Genomic DNA, 17,821 nt, shown 5'->3' with positions numbered 1-17,821 from the left:
CACTGCAGATGCTAATGAAAGGTACAATGTAACATATCTTTTTTTTCTGTAAAACCTATTTTTTATACAAAAACACGTTGGCAGTGTATGCACTATGCTCTGTGGGGACTGGGGTAGTGATAAAAATGGGTCTCCTGGTGACAGGTTATACACTCACCGGCAACTTTATTAGGTACACCTGTCCAACTGCTCGTTAACACTTAATTTCTAATCAGACAATCACATGGCGGCAACTCAGTGCATTTAGGCATGTAGACATGGTCAAGACAATCTCCTGCAGTTCAAACCGAGCATCAGTATGGGGAAGAAAGGTGATTTGAGTGCCTTTGAACGTGGCATGGTTGTTGGTGCCAGAAGGGCTGGTCTGAGTATTTCAGAAACTGCTGATCTACTGGGATTTTCACGCACAACCATCTCTAGGGTTTACAGAGAATGGTCCGAAAAAGAAAAAAAATCCAGTGAGCGGCAGTTCTGTGGGCGGAAATGCCTTGTTGATGCCAGAGGTCAGAGGAGAATGGGCATACTGGTTCGAGCTGATAGAAAGGCAACAGTGACTCAAATCGCCACCCGTTACAACCAAGGTAGGCAGAAGAGCATCTCTGAACGCACAGTACGTCGAACTTTGAGGCACACGGGCTACAGCAACAGAAGATCACACCGGGTGCCACTCCTTTCAGCTAAGAACAGGAAACTGAGGCTACAATTTGCACAAGCTCATCGAAATTGGACAGTAGAAGATTGGAAAAACGTTGCCTGGTCTGATGAGTCTCGATTTCTGCTGCGACATTCGGATGGTAGGGTCAGAATTTGGCGTCAACAACATGAAAGCATGGATCCCTCCTGCCTTGTATCAACGGTTCAGGCTGGTGGTGGTGGTGTCATGGTGTGGGGAATATTTTCTTGCCACTATTTGGGCCCCTTGGTACCAATTGAGCATCGTTGCAACGCCACAGCCTACCTGAGTATTGTTGCTGACCATGTCCATCCCTTTATGACCACAATGTACCCAACATCTGATGGCTACTTTCAGCAGGATAATGCACCATGTCATAAAGCTGGAATCATCTCAGACTGGTTTCTTGAACATGACAATGAGTTCACTGTACTCAAATGGCCTCCACAGTCACCAGATCTCAATCCAATAGAGCAGTGATGGCAAACCTTTTCGAGACTGAGTGCCCATACTACAGCCAAAATCCACATGTTTACTGTGAAGTGCCAACATGGCATTTTAAGTAGTAACTAATTGCTACCTGTTCCTCCACATCTTTCAATTGGAATGGGCTTTCCTCTCTGTAGAGGAAGAATGGTTGATCGAGCAGGAGGACCTCTAAAGATATTGCAGTTCTTTCAACAGTTCTCACTTTTCCAGCTGTTCCAAACAGCCAATCAAGTGTTGCTGTAAAATAGCGCTGAGAGCTGCATCTCTTAAGTTGCCTGGGACTGCAAGAAGATTTGGTGGATTTGATCCTATTTGGTTAACTCTGTCCTTGGGTGTTGGCCCGATTGCCCACAGAAATGGCTCTGAGTGCCACCTCTGGCACCCGTGCCATAGGTTCGCCACCACTGCAATAGAGCATCTTTGGGATGTGGTGGAACGGGAGATTTGCATCATGGATGTGCAGCCGACAAATCTGCGGCAACTGTGTGATGCCATCATGTCAATATGGACCAAAATCTCTGAGGAATGCTTCCAGCACCTTGTTGAATCTATGCCACGAAGAATTGAGGCAGTTCTGAAGGCAAAAGGGGGTCCAACCCGTTACTAGCATGGTGTACCTAATAAAGTGGCCGGTGAGTGTAGATTGATACAATTTATATACTGTGCCATTGTATTAATAGAGCTATATACTGTGCCCCCTGTATTAATCCAAATACGTTCCTTTGTATCCATCTATATACTGTGGCCCTGAATTGATTTGCTGTAAACACTGTGGCGCTATATTAACCGGTTCGCGACCGCCCGCCGTGTATTCACGGCGGCGGTCGCGTCGCGCTGCATGGAGAGGGCTCACGGGCTGAGCCCTCTCCATAGCCGGTAAGTCTTTGCTGCATATTGCAGCAAAGGCTTGCCGGTAACATCCGCGATCGGTGCTAGCACCGATCGCGGATGCTTTTACAGCGTGGGCTGCCGGCAAAGCTGCCGGCAGCCTCAAACAGATAGCGGCGCATGGGCGCCGCCATCTTACCACAGATAGTGGCGCATGGGCGCCGCCATCTTACCTGGGATCGCCGCTCCCCGTGACGTCTCCATGGTAGCCTCGGGTCTTCGGGTCTTCGGAATGTGCTGATAGCACATTGTAATGAATGAGGAGGAAAATCCCCATATACTGCCATACTGTAGTATGGCAGTATATGATAGGATCGATCAGACAACCTAGGGTTAAAGTACCCTAGGGAGTCTGAAAAATAGTATAAATAAAAATAAAAAAAAGTTTAAAAAAAAAAAATTATAATAAAAAAACCTAAAATTTCAAATCACCCCCCTTTCCCTAGAACTGACATAAATATAAATAAACAGTAAAAATCATAAACACATCAGGTATCGACGCGTCCGAAAATGCCCGATCTATCAAAATATGATAACTGTTTTTCAATGCGTTTAACCCCGTAACGGAAAATAGCACCCAAAGTCGAAAATGGCACTTTTTTGCCATTTTGAAAAATCTAAAAAAATCTATAAAAAGTGATCAAAAGGTCGTACAGTCCTAAAAATGATACCATTGAAAATATTATCAAATTTCGCAAAAAATGACACCACCCACTGCTCCATACACCAAAGTATAAAAAAGTTATTAGCGCCAGAAGTTGGCAAAATCAAAAAAATTTTTTTGTACAGGAGGTTTTAATTTTTGTAAATGTATGAAAACATTATAAAACCTATACAAATTTGGTATCCTCTTAATCGTACCGACCCAAAGAATAAAGTAGACATGTCATTTGGGGCGCTCAGTGAAAGACGTGATATCCAAGCCCACAAGAAAATGACGCAAATGCGTTTTTTCACCATTTTCATTGCATTTGGAATTTTTTTCCTGCTTCCGAGTACATGGCATGGAATATTTAATACCATCATTATGAAGTGCAATTTGTTACGCAGAAAATGAGCCATCACACAGCTCTTTACGTGTAAAAATAAAAAAGTTATCGATTTTTGAAGGTGGGGAGTGAAAAATGGACATGAAAAAACGGGAAAGGGCCCGGTCCTTAACCGGTTAATCTATATACTGTATTCACCAATTTCACTGCATTTGGATTTTTCCCCCGCTTCCCAGTACGGGGCATGGAATATTAAATACCGTCACTATGAAGTGCAATTTGTTATGCAGAAAACAAGCTCCCATACACTACAGAGGGCTGGCAGGCTATATACTACAGGGGGGCTTGCAGGCTATATTCTGCAGGGGACTGGCTGGCTAGAAACTGGAAACATTGGGGCAAATTTACTTACCCGGTCCCGTTGCCATCCCCGATCCGGACGGTGTGATGAAGATAAAGTCTGTCGCGATTCACGTACCTCGTGCGCCCGATTTCCTGACTTCCCCATCGAGGTCCGCCGGAGTTCACCTTCTTCTTCCCGGTGCTTGTAAGTGCTCGTCTTGCGACACAATTTCCGATGTTAAATGCAGCGCATTGTCCGAATCCGTCAGATTGTCCGTCGGCCCGCCCCCTAATTTGTGACGTGTGAAAGCCGGTGCCGATGCACAAAAACCCTCTGTTAAATGCGGCGTAACTCGGAAATCACCTGGAAAAACCCAGCGAAAATGCGCTCCGCAACACGTTTTCACAATTAGATTTGGGGATCCTCTGCTATTCTTCGTTGCAGATCCTTTCCTGTTCTCTCACGTTGGATGGTGAACATTGGTGGTCAGCCATTTTCAAGTCTCTCCAAATAAAGTGCAACATCCCCCACCAGGGGCCTAGCCTTTTCTTGGGCCCTGGAGGAAGCCAGGGCCCAGAATACCGGAGTGGCTGGCGGTTCCGGCCTAAGCACGCGGGTGTGAAGGTGCTTGGTATAGGGACCGGAGGGCTGTCCCACAGCCTGGCAGGTCTCCAGCAGGTGGTGTGTGCAAGAAATATGGAGGGAGAGGCTGATGTACTGAATCTCCCTGGGGCAACCCCTGAGTGTTCATAGTATGAGTCCCTGGATGATAATGGGGGAGCCCTTGATGTTACAGCCTTGTTCAGGGACCAGACGGAGGCAACGTTGTGCAAAATAACTCAAGGTTCTTTATTCAACCAACTGCAGGCAAACGTGCCAAACGATCTTGTACAGATGACGGTTTACTGGAGAGTCAGGATTGCTGAGAGTGGTCATGGAAAGTGATCCTCAGGAGTAGTTCACCAGCCTGGTAGTAGATGAAAACTGGGATGTAGCGGTGTTCAGATATGGAAGCTGCAGCTTCAATCCTAGGAGGAATGTTCTGTGTGTTTGTGCTAGAGGTGCATATTCACAAGCACTCCCTTGCCTATACATCAGCAGGGATGCTGCAAAAGCAACCTTCTTGAGATTGTGATACCTTTTAATGGCCAACTGAAATATAGGATGTTACAAGCAAGCTTTCAGGATAGGCTTTCTGAAGTGACACATTTCTTATACACGATGAACAGAGAAGTGATGCTGCTACCACCATGTTTCACTGTTGAGATGTATGTGGCAGGTGATGAGAAGTGCCAGGTTGTTTCCACATAAAATGATTAAAATTAACAGTCCAATCTTCCTCTCATCAAACCAAAGAATCTTAGTTCTTATAGTCTGGGAGTCTTTATTTGCAAAATGTATGCAGGCTTTCACTACGGAGAGGCTTCTGTTGGCACTCTGCCATCAAGACTCAACTGGTGGAGGGCTGCAGTGATCTGTAACTTTGTGGAATTTTCTCCTAACTGCAGTTGGGAGCTCAGTCACAGTGATTTCAGGGCTCTTCTTTAAAGTTCTCACCATTTTCACCCTTCTCAAGTGCTTAGTTTGGCTGGATGGCCAGGTCAACAAAATCCCAAACTGATACAATTTAAGGTGGTCACTTTGTAACCTTGCCTTGCTACAATTCTGTCTTAGAGCTCCTTGGGCAGTTCCTTAGACCTTATGATTTTCATGTGCTCTGACATGCACTGTGAAGTCTTATATAGACAGGTGTGTGCCTTTCCTTTGCCTTTCACAGCAAAGGGTCTGAATAATGTGATATTTCAGTTTTTCTTTTTTGATAAATTAGCAAAAATATCTACATTTCAGTTTTTTTCTGTCATGATGGGGTGCAGAGTGTATATTAATGAGAAAACCATTAATTTTGATGTTACCAATTAGCTGCAATGAAGCAGAGTGAAAAAAATTGGAGAATGCCTGGAGAGGTGGGGGTGGGGCTCGAGAGATCCCAAGTTACCCCGTGTGGAAAGGAGACACAAGCGGGAGCGCAACTTCGTGTGATATAGTAGACCACTAGAGTATATATGCAAGAATGTCCGTAGACTCTCACCTGGTGGCTAGCTTAACAAGGCATGTCACAGAAGTAGATCGGAGCAGCCGGTCCCGATGAACCACGCTTCAATTGGAAGGACCAGGATCCCGGAGGAGTGTAGACCAAAAAGCTAGATGAGTTAGGTCATCTCCGGGGTTCCGATAGTATGGAAATGTATTTAAATCTCAGTTACCACTTGTTATGTTATGCCTGACGAAGGCTCCGGTCCGGAGCAGAAACGCGTCGCATTAATATTTTACTAATAAAGGAACCTTGTTTAACACACTGAGTTGTGTGAACTAAGACGAAGGAAGCGCCGGCCCACAAGTTTATCATCCCTCGGGACTCATCTAGCTTTTTAGAGTGAAAAAAATGAAAGGCGTCTGAATTCTTTCCATACCTACTGTAGAGCCCTGTCAAGAAGGCGTAAAATGACAAGATTCTTAAATGTAATCTAGATAACAAAATAACACATTTACTTATTCAATGTTATTAACAAAAATACAGCATTTCACAGGTAATTCTAACCTGACCCTCTACTAGTGCACACAATTTTGGTTGCCACTAGACGTGACCCTGCATCTTCTGAGTTTAAGGCCGGCAGACATATTGCGTACATAAACCTGTACCCTGATAATCTAACCACATTGTCAGCACACAGAACTAGAGGGATCACAATGTGAATTTTTACACTGACCACCACTGAGTAATAGAAGCCTAAAAAACTAAAATTGTAAAGTAAGGGGTTAAAAAGTATCTTTTTTGTGGATGCGGAATTGAAATTTGAAAACCTTTTTTCATGGGCGAACCCCTTTAAGGGGTTAAGATATTACGATCTAAATGGGCATGTTTTTAGATCACAGAGCAATAATTTTCATCTATGGTTATTATACCCTGTTGATCCTTATCACTTTTCTATATTTATTATGGCCAAAATCCCACTTTGCATTTTCTGATTTGCTAACATTCTACCTGACCTATTAGCCTCTAGGTGTGGACGTCTATTTTTATTATTGTTAATTTTTCTCCACTTTATGGTCTAAAACTCCTATTACTCCTGCAAATTCCTTTTCACCTCCTCTTCTATATCTTTGTCGAGTGGACAATCTACCTGCCATTACAATGTGGGCATCGAATGGGGCTCTGTGGACTGTGACCAACACAATATTTCAGACCCTTGCATAAAGTTTTTAACTTATTGTGTCTGAAAGAGGTCCAATCGGGCAAAACACCCATCAGACGTCATATGGATTCCCCTCCCACTGTCATGAGATCAATTTAAATAAAAGCTCAAGTAACCATTGACTCTTTAGGGCAGGGGTAGGGAACCTATGGCTCGGGAGCCAGATATGGCTCTTTTGTTGGCTGCATTTGGCTCTCAGACAGACACATCTTTAATAAATAGTGATGGCTGCTGTGTCTCTTAGACTGATCACTGGACACAGGCAGCATGTTACCGCTGCCTATGTCCTTTGTGCGACCCAGGTACCCTCGCCGCCATCCTCTAAGCCTGGGTCAAAGAGAAGAGCGTGGGAGCGGTATGACTACCTATCTACTGGGAGTATGTGCTGTGGTTACCTATCTATTTGGGGGCATGTGCTGTGGCCACCTATCTACTGGAAGTATGTGCTGGGGCTACCTATCTAATGGGAGTATGTGCTGGGGCTACCTATATACTGGGGGCATGTGCTGGGGCTACCTATCTGGTAGCCGCTGGTCTTTATAGGAACCCGTGAAGTTGGTAGCGCCAATCAGCGGCGCACTGGCCCTTTAAATCCTCAAGTTCCGGCACGCACGCGTGCAGGACAGCTGGGACGGAAGCCGGAAAGTGGTGGGTTGAGTGAGCTCGGAAAGGGCGCCACCACAGAGAGGGGCACGGGTGTGCCTGCGAGCCGAGACCTAGATCGCAGGGGCACCCGTGACACTGGGACTACCTATCTACTGGGGGGAAAGTGCATATGGTACGGCTCTTAGGGAATAACATTTTAAAATATGTGGTGTTCATGGCTCTCTCGCCTGCTTTAGGGCGAGTACAATTAATGTTTCTACATTTTATCACTATTACACATTTGCCTGCCTTCTTGACCACATCTTACTCAAAGGGTTATTCCCACAAAAGACAGAAAAGATTCTTAAATATACTCAATAACAAATGAACACATTCTCTGATTCATTGTTATTAACAAAAATTAACAAAAAAACAGCATTTCACAAATATAATTTCAACCGGTCTCAGTGCTGGTTGTCCCCGTGATCCGACCATAAATCTTTTATCTTCTTTGGTCGGGCAAGGCAGATTCTTCTCATGAATAGCTTTGCTTCTCTGCACCATACAGTGTGCGTTCTGCCCCTCCTGCCTCCACAAACTCACACAGACACTTCCTGCCGGCAAGGTTCAGCTTGCAAAGACTTAGGCCCCTTCCACACTAGCGAGTGTGATGCGATGAACTCGCATCACACTCGCAACGCAAGCTGCCGGGAACGCACGGCCCGAACGCTGCACCGCGGGAGTGAACTCAGCATGTCAGTTCACTCCCGCGGTGCAGCGTTCGGGCCGTGCGTTCCCGGCAGCTTGCGTTGCGAGTGTGATGCGAGTTCATCGCATCACACTCGCTAGTGTGAAAGGGGCCTTACTCTACAAGCAACAGGCAAGATGAGGTCTTTATAGGAGGGGAAGAAGGCATATAACAGAGTGCCATTATGTGTTACATCCATCTCATAATCTCTCATCTCTGATCCGTCTCATTTCTATGTGTCAGATACTAATGAATGTTCACAAGCTAAATGAAAGTGTAGATAAACCCTGGATACTGATAATCTAAACGCATTGTCAGCACACAGGGATCATGATGTGTCTGCTTGGAGAGTCTTCACCCACACTTTGGAATTTTACACTGACCATCACCGAGTGAGAGGAGCCAAAACATCAATAAAATTGAGTAAAATTGTAAAATAAGAATAATTATAAAAAAAAATTATAGAATTTGAGAACTTTCATTTAGGACAAACCCCTTTAAAGGGAACCGGTCACCGGGTACCTAATTTTCACTAAAGACAGGTTGCAGAAGTGCATTACATCTGTATTAAAAATAAGCTTTTCTGCCTTCTCCAAGCATTTGCATTACACAATTTTATTGTGTTATAACTTACATTACACCGTGACAGAACCCTCTGTTAAGTCCCAGGGGTTGGGCTTTGGTTTGGATGCATTTAAAAAAAACAAAACAAACAAACAAACAAACATGTGACTTGCCTGTGCTGCAAACTTCTCAGCTCTCAGCGCACACCTTCACAGGAACAGAGCTCACAGCATGGTGAACTGACATCAGTGGTGGAGGGGGGAGCTGTACAGGGGCCCAAAGATGTAGGCTGAGAGCTAAGGAGTGAGCAGCACATACAAGTCACATGTTTTTTTTTTTTTAAATGCATGCAAGCCAAAGCCAATCCCTGGGAGAAAACAGAGGATTCTGTCAAGGTGCTAGGTAAGTTAGAACACACAATTTACCTTTAAAGGAAATCTACCATCAAAATCATGGATGATAAACCAAGGGCACTCATAGATCCAGACACTGTGACTGCGGTAATCTTCTTAGATTTATTATACATGGCCTCCTTTCTTCTAAAATCAACTTTTATAGTTATGCTAATGAGGCGGAAGGGCTCTGAGGGAAGTTTCCAGAGCGCCTTCATGCTGTATCTTCACAGGGTGTTACAACGAGCACTGCAGGTCTCCCATCCCTCTGCACTTCCTGCTGCTGCTACAATACACAGGCAAAAGTAGGGAGAGTGCAGGTGGTTGGGCTCTGCTCACTGTATCAGCCTGTAAATCTGCAGCACTGAGGGGTCCTGATAACACACCCTGAGCCATTCAGGCTCATTTGATAATTTTAAAAGTTAATTTTAGAAGGAAGGAGGTCATGGATAACAAAGCCAGTGTCACACAAAGTGCCAGTTGCATCTGGTTTATCCATGCTTAATTTTGATGGTTGTTTTTCTTTAAGGTGTATTGGCCACAAGCTAGTTCAACTCAAATCAATCTCCCATCCTGTGCCTGCTAGGAACGGAGCTCAGCATATCAGTTCATTTCTGGTTTATGAGTGTTCATGGGCATGCCAGCAAGTACACGATGCGATTTGCATGCATCAAACTCACTCAAGCCTTTGGCTTTCTGTGGCACTCTGCCCTTGGTTTCAAAGGCATTAATATGTTTGGGAGTGAACTCATTTGGGAGCTCACTGTTCCATTAGAGATTAATAGCAATGTAAGCTTCTCTACCAAATACCAAAAAAATTAGACAAAGAAGAATAATGTTTTATGTCTTTTTTATTCTATTAACCATAATTTATTAGCAAATAATTGGTAACATTGCTGGGATAATAAATTACCATAATTAACAATACAACAATTCATAGGCTATTAGATACTCAAACTAATCAGATATATCCTGAGCTTTTAGTCACTATTGATCGTAAAATGTAGTGCAAAGTGCTAGTCATAACTTCATTAATTTCTTCAAAGTAAAAGTAAACTACAGTAAATGGAACAGATCATTACAGATGACTGGGGCTGTAAAACAAGGTCTTACATAGGGTTTGTAGATAGCATATGATCTAAAGGTTTACGCAACATTTTGATATGAATTATAGTAAATTTGTAGGTCTGTGTTGGTCACGTTAAGCCTCATCCTTAAAGCCTCAAGCTTAGGTGCAGAAACAGCCCTGTATGTAAACATGTAGGGGACATATTATGCCAGATCCTGGTGTAAAATTAGTTAAATCCTCCATTTCGTTCACTACTACATGCTGCTCTCAAGACAAAAAAAGGCATGGCGTAGCATACAGACTATAAACTATTGGAAACAGAATCTGGTGTAGAAGCACTGCTAAATGTCTCCCATAACGTTTCCTATCAGATACAAATTAATTAAATTTGCTTTCAAATCACTAAGATGATCTGTAGACCACTTCGGTCTGTCCACACAACCTGCTCTTTCATTCTTTCTTCTCATGAAAGGTTTGGTCAGCTTTCAATCCAAATGTTTTTGAACAAAGACAGATCCTTACCCTGTTCAATGCTGAACTGGGGATCAATTTTAGCGGCAGCGCCGAAACGATTACCCATGAAGATTTTCTGCATTATCCTCTCCTCTCATGCATTGGTCTTTTTAAGGGCCTTGGGGAAGTTCAATGAGGTTGTGATTTCTAGAATATTGCATCTCTAAGACATCACAGACTTGGAATGACCAACTTCTCTTGCTATGGCTGATAGGATCACCCCTTTGGCCTTCATCTGGACAACCTACTGCTGGAGGGTATTTTTACAAATTCAGTGCAGACTGGAAAGTTAGACTAAGATTGAGAATGAGATATATCGGATATCTATATCGGATATCTAGATCTGTATTTTGTCAGATAATTTAGAACTAGAATAATTAAATTAGAACCAGGTGGCAGGTTAACACGAATGACTTGGAGGTATCTGAAAGTGTTCTCAAATTTTGATCAGTGTCCTTTTACAATGATGTAATTTTACATTTTTAGTCTGTGCTTTAGAATATATTCAGTTTATGAAATAACCTAAAAGAGTAAATCTACCATTTGTTTTTATGCATTATGGACCACATATACATTGAGAATGCTGTAGCTACACTGATGCAGAAATATATTTTGTTTAATCCCTGAGCTGAGTGGTTTTGCTGAAAAAACAATTATAAAATGAGGCTCTGCTTTCACTCTACTCTTACCCTAATTATGCAATGCTTCAGCCTTGTCCTGCCCAGCATAAGCCGAGAATACGGTATCACTGCCTTGTCCCTCAAGCAGAAGTGATCAATCACTGCACCATCCCCCAGCTGCTATGTAGGAGTCATCCAGCTCAGGTTGATAAGTCCTGTCTGGACAGTTCAGGCAGCTCTTATGTATGGCAGCCAGTCTGCACTCAGCTTTACCAAATGGTACTGAATTTTATAATTGGTTTTTGAGCAAAACCACTTGGTTCAGGGATGAAACAAGATAGGTTTCTGCATTAGTGTAGCTACATCATTCTCAAGGTATGTTTGGTTCACAGTGCATAAAAACAAAATGGTACATTTCCTTTAAAAATATTCCAATATTACTCATTTTAGAGTATATTCACATAGGCCTATTCGATTACCTCGACACTTAGGAAATTGTGTGTTGCGCTTACCGATTAGTTATACACATTAGAGATGAAAATTAGAGAACAACTGTTGTCTTGACTAGCAGGGGGATACGGAAAATAAACCAGATGCTTTCAGACTTGGTGTTTGATACATAAATGGAAGGCTAATGGCTTATCGAGACTAAGTCTTAAAACATAATGCCTACGTACAGGCAAAATGCTGGTCCATCAAAGCATTAAAAAGCAGCCTAAATAATAATGAGTAATCTCTGTGGCAAATTTAAATCTGGAACGGTCAGGAATCACAAAGGTAGCTCACCAGTTACTTTAGTTAAGGTTGATAATGTGCCTAGTTATGACAACATGAACCCACAATGTTGAACATTAAGTCCATCTGTCAACAGTATATTAAATCACAGGAGGAGCTAAACCAAAGGATCTATAAATACTGTACATATTGTTTTTAACCCCTCAATGAGTTGGTCCTTTGTGTTTCCATTTTCACTCCCCAGCTTCAAAAATCTATAACTTTTAAAAAAAAATTCTGTGTATGGGCTTGTTTTCTGCGCAACAAATTGTACTTCATAGTGATTGATGAAAAAAAAAAACATTTGCAACATTTTCTTGTGAGCTCAGTTTTTATGGCCATCACTGTATGCTCCAAAAGACTGAGCCTGTATGGCCTTTTGATCACTTTTTATAGGTTACAAAATGGTTAAAAAAAAAAAAAGGTGTTTCAGACATTTGGGCACCATTTTTCTTTACGGGGTTCAACACCGGGAATAACTGTTATTATACTTTGATAGATTGGGACTTGGCGGTACATAACAGATGTACGATTTTATTTGTTTATTTTTATAGCAGTTCTAGAGAAAGGGGGGATGTTTAATACATTTGAAATGTTTGGGTTTTTTTTGTCCATCTAGTGGTGAGCACCTGAAAAGCACTACTTTCTATGTCTATAAGGCATGTAGTAGAATGGAAGCACCTGCCTCTAAACAACACAGGGGCACACCAGTGATGTGGAACTCTGCTGGAAAAGGTAAGGATAAGACGTTTGTTGTTTTTATAGCCCCCCCCCACCCCCACCCCTCTCCCCCCAAACCTGCTATATATTTTTGTAAGCCTGGACAACCACTTTAAAAATCCAGTATGCAGCCTAACTGACAAACATCTATATGCACGTGTATACAAGGCAGCTTTGTAATTACTTATAAAACTATCCACTTGATACCTAACCCCAGAAGCACTAAGAAAATGTTACATGCTAGCAGCAGATTGGTCTATATTTTCATAGCATTTTCTCTTAAAGCAGCAAAAGGTAACCTACTCTGTGGTAACAGGTAAGGATGCATTATAGAAATAGATCATGACTGTATGTGTACTGTATTTGTTGCATTCCTGTGCTTCATATGCTGCTTATTGCTCTCATTATCCTCCTATTATTATAGGAGAGCAGTGCCATTGGTGTTTAGAGAGATCCACTTCAGTACAAATTTATTGCTATAGCCATCAGGGCTCATGCACACCAAAGTATGTCGAAGCACGGGAGAGGCGGAGGGGGTGGGCGCTGCTCCTTCTCCATAGAAAATACTAGCCGCAAGGCCATCAATACGGCCAAAGCTTGTTGCGCTCACCATACCCAGCCCTTGCGCCATAACAGTCTTTGGGGAAGGCATGTACGGCCGCAAGCTAGCGACTGTATATATGTCCCTCTGAGGCTTGTGTGCATGAGCCCTTCAATACATTAGAAAAAGCTCATTAAAGGAAATCTGAATAACAGATATAGGCACAAAATTAACCATAAATTACTGATAAGAGACATATTCGGGTAGATCAAACTGACCGAATCCTGACGTCTTTCCACCAAAAAAAAAAAGTACAGAATGCATTGTGGCAAATTTATTGAAGAAAATCCAACCTCAAAATCTATCATGATAAACCAGGAGCAATTACTCAGACTGTGGTAATCTTCTTGTTATTTGTTAATATTTGTTATCCATGATCTCATTCTTTCCAAAATAAATTGTTAAAATTATGCTAATGAGTCTGAAGGGCTCTGGGCCCCTCAGAGCTGCAGCTTCACAGGGTGTTCCAATGAGCAAAGCAGGATTACAAAGGCCTAGGGAGGGGACAGAGCAGGGGTTGGGTGAGAAGTGTTCTGTTCATTGTAACAGCCTGTGAAGCAAAAGCACTGAGTGGCTATGAAAACAGCTGAAAGAGCCCTTCAGGCTCATTAGCATAATTTTATAAACTTTATTTTAAATTGAAGGCGGCCATGGATAACAAGTCCACAATCATGGTACCTGGATCTATGAGTAAGTGTATAGTAAGTGTGATATTGATTGTAGATTTACTTAAAGTGTAACCGTCATTTCAAAAAACTTTTGATATGTTGTAGGGCAGGTAATTTTAAGCCCTTTTGCAATTGGATTAGTTACCCTGATCCTGCTCCTTCCTCTTGTATTCTGCAGACTTCCCCTAGATGGCAGCGACTGCTATGGACATTCTGTCTTCATAAAGAAGCCAGAATACGGAACAGGAGACACGCCCCCATCCCCCTCCCTGCACACAGCTGATTACCTCATGTGTCACTGCCCCAGCACAGCCATGTGAAGGGAGAAGCCCTCACTAATGTAGTGACCAATGACCTATACTTCTCTCTCCTCAGCTTTCCCTACACTTGTGCATAACAAATAATCAACACTGACAGAAACTTCAGCTCCCCCTCCCCCCATCACCTCACACATGGAAATGGAAGGAGACTCTCTCCAAGTCTACAAGCTGTCCTGTCATGTGCTGCGCCCTCATGTGCTGCGCTGGAGTATTACTTAGGTAGGTAGATAGACAGACAGATAGACATGGATACATAGATAGATAGATAGATAGATAGATAGAAAGATAGATAGGAGGGATAGATAAATAGGAGATATGTATTTTAGTTTTTTTTGCTCAGAATGACGGTTACACTTTAAGTAAAGACGTGGAGTTGATGCATGCATCACAACATCTGAGAAGAGGCGATTTGCTCAATTATATTGCCGTCAACATTGCGTTTACAAAGTTCATGTGTTAACGTATTAACGTGTGGTAACATAACTTTAACACATGCACTTTGTCAATGCAATGTTGATAGCAATGTTACAAGGCATCTCCTTTTCATCTGTTGTGTTTGAAAATGCATACATTAACGCCACGTGTGTATGCACCCTTAAAAAGAACCTTTCACCACCTCACACAGGCAGAGATCCATATACCATTATGTAGGAGCTGCTACACAGATTCTGGGGCACTTGGCTCCCTCAGTTGCAGTGATATTAATCCTGGTAATGGACCATTCTAATCTGTCTAGTGTCAGAGAGAGCTGGGGCTGGAACAAGAGGTGTGTGTTATGCCAATCCTCTCTCATACTGTTCAATCAGTAGCAGAAAATGTCAGAGAAGCTAATATGAACGGCAGTGAGCGTTGATTTCCCTATATGCTTGTAAAGGTTATGTTCACAAACATTCCGCTAATATTCTGTTGACGTTACGTTTACATCGCATTTACATTAGCACAATAAATTGCAAAGTAATCGGAATGTATAAGGCAAATTCAATGTAAATGCAAATATGATAATATGATATAAATGCGATGCAAACACAAGACGTTATATAAATGTATTGAGTGAGGTGGTGAAAAATACTATGGTTTTCACACAATTTTTAGATACTTTTCTGTCTAGTACGACACAAACTATAGAAGGTGTACAAGTAGTACAACTACAGTTTGTCTGAGTTGTTGTACTTTAAAGACACTTAAATCTCACCCATTATTTCTTTACCAGGTCAAAGCTAAATCATTTAGACCATGCATAAGCTGAATTTTCATCAATTCTTAGGAAGCTCATAAGACTCATTCAGCAACCAGCTCTATGATATTGCATACAATTTAGCTTGCATTGAGTTATCCTACAAGATTTACAATAACAAATAGACACAAAAGGAACATATTTAAAGATATGCACCTATTGGTGACTTACCAGGAATATGAGTAAGCACATGCCTCAAACCAAAATGATGAAATAATGTCTGGCCCTGTTCTTTCAAAGGTACAGCTGAAATAAACCTGCATTGCATTACACCATGAGGATACAATCAAACCTTAGAAAGAGGTCATACAAATTCTGTCAGATCCAGTGATTAGATTAGAAAGTCCATGGTGTATTTGTGCCTGAATTGGACCATACTCCACCCTCTCACCATCCACGGTCAGAATTCCCTTTCGTGTCAGAGGCTCTAGACGGAATGCTCGAACAGGGACATGTACAAAGTATGGACACTCAATCCCTATGTGTGTTCCCTTTTCCATTGCCAAAAAGAGCCGCACAAGGGCCGTTCGAGAGATTCCAGCTTTTACGAAGAACAAATGTATTAAACCATCGTCAAAGTAGGAAAATGGGGCAGTAAATAAGTCAGCCCCAAGATGAGTTTGATATATACCTAGAACTAGAACAAAATCTTCTTCCACAGTCACCCAGGACTTAGGTACGGGTTGATTCAAGGGTGGCAAAAGATCATCCTCGGGTCCATTTACGTGATTATGTGTGGGAGGCTCTACGTCAGTTGAAAGGAACATTTCTTGTTGCATTTGATCATTAGAAAGGGAATCGAAAGTAAACCTAGAAGTTTGCAGTGCAGTTGGTGAACCTGGAGAAGGTGAAGTCTCAAAGCTTGGTAGTTCACCTGTGTCAAAAGTTACAGAACTTCGTTTATACATAACATTACGCTCCTCACAGAGACCCATGTCCGAAATGGTTCTGTGCAGCTGGGAACTTCTAAGTGGAGAAAGGTTACCATTAGGAGATAAGGTGATACTTCTGCAGATGGGACGATGAGCATCCAGTACTGGGAGGTAAGACAGCCGGCCTCTGTAAGTGCGCAGTGAAGCCACTCTAACCATGGTTCCTACAGTAAACCGTGCTGATCCCATGTGTCTATACTTTTCACTTTCTATGTCTACATCAGAAATAAAGCCCCAAGCAACACTTAAAAATGAGAACAGGCGAGCTCCTGAGCAGGTTGTCACAGACACCAGGTCCATGGGCGTAACAGTACCACGGCACAGCAGCAGGATACAGTTAAGTAGAAGCTCAGATCCCATTGCCTGGTCAAACCTAGAAGAAACAAAGTACACAGTATATATATTAAAAAAAAAAGTCAAACATTAAAAATCAGGCAAAGATCAAATACTGCGGAAAACCTTTTAGGGTGGTATTAGTACACTGTGGGTTCAAATATTTGACATAGTTTTTCGATCCGATGTGTATTTGCAAGATATTTCACCGCCGCAACATTTTTGTTACATCCTGTATACAATACAGGCAGTCCCCGGATTACATACAAGATAGGGTCTGTATGCTCTTAAGTTGAATTTGTATGTAAGTCGGAACTGTATATTTTGTAATCCCAGACAGAACTTTTTTGGTCTCTGTGACAATTGCATTTTAAAAATGTTGGGTTGTCATAAGAACCAGGATTTATAATAAAGCTTCATTACAGACACCTCTGAAACTTAGCTGTATAGCTGTTTATTGTAGCCTAGGACTAAAGTACAGTAAATTACTAATATCCAGAGGTCCGTTTGTAACTAGGGGTCGTATGTAAGTCGAGTGTTCTTAAATAAGGGACCGCCTGTACTTCATATTCTTTGAACTTGAGAGGTGTCTATTTGTTGAAAAAATAGGGAGTGGGCTTAAACATTTCTTATGGATCTGTTTTTCCCCCCTTTTGGAAAACCGTGTTTGTCTACTGTTCTTAAACAGCTATGGGGGAGATTTATTATTAGGCAGCCTCTTTGCCAAGGCAGTTCTATGTCTGCCTTTGAAGCTTTGCTGCTTTTCAGATTTATTAAAGTGGTGTTGGCCGTTTAGCAGGTTACTGTACTGACCCTGCAAAATTTTTGGAATTATTTTAAATTGCAAATCATAAATGTGACTTTGTACCCAATTGCTCTAGCAGTGGTTCTACATTTAATCAACCTTGTGATTTTTTGACTCCCAAAAAAAAAAAAAAAAGGCACAAAAGTTCCATACCAGAGCCCATTTGGGCTTTGCTACTTTGAAATGAAAAGGAGCTGTATTATTGATTACCGTAAGGCTGTTAAACATTTAGAAATTGAATAATTATTAATAAAAGGTTCATTATGTTTTACAAATAAAAACATGCATTTGCCTTTGAATGAAAATA

At 42.0% G+C, this 17,821-nt stretch overlaps 1 protein-coding gene across 4 annotated transcripts in view; it reads right to left on the bottom strand.

Annotated features, from left to right (window-relative positions):
* Positions 1-14,375: 14,375 nt before the first annotated feature.
* The window catches only part of SPHK2 (sphingosine kinase 2), an 84,934-nt gene continuing 81,488 nt past the window's right edge, over positions 14,376-17,821 (bottom strand). For all 4 annotated transcript variants that reach the window (XM_072110503.1, XM_072110504.1, XM_072110501.1 and 1 more), the window contains exon 6: positions 14,376-16,749. In XM_072110503.1, the coding sequence (XP_071966604.1) occupies positions 15,738-16,749 (1,012 nt within the window). In that variant the 3' untranslated portion in view covers positions 14,376-15,737. The remainder of the gene's footprint in view (positions 16,750-17,821) is intronic.

Source organism: Engystomops pustulosus, chromosome 6, assembly GCF_040894005.1.
Source record: "Engystomops pustulosus chromosome 6, aEngPut4.maternal, whole genome shotgun sequence".
NCBI classification, from domain to species: domain Eukaryota; kingdom Metazoa; phylum Chordata; class Amphibia; order Anura; family Leptodactylidae; genus Engystomops; species Engystomops pustulosus.
This window is presented reverse-complemented; position numbering and strand designations above follow the sequence as displayed.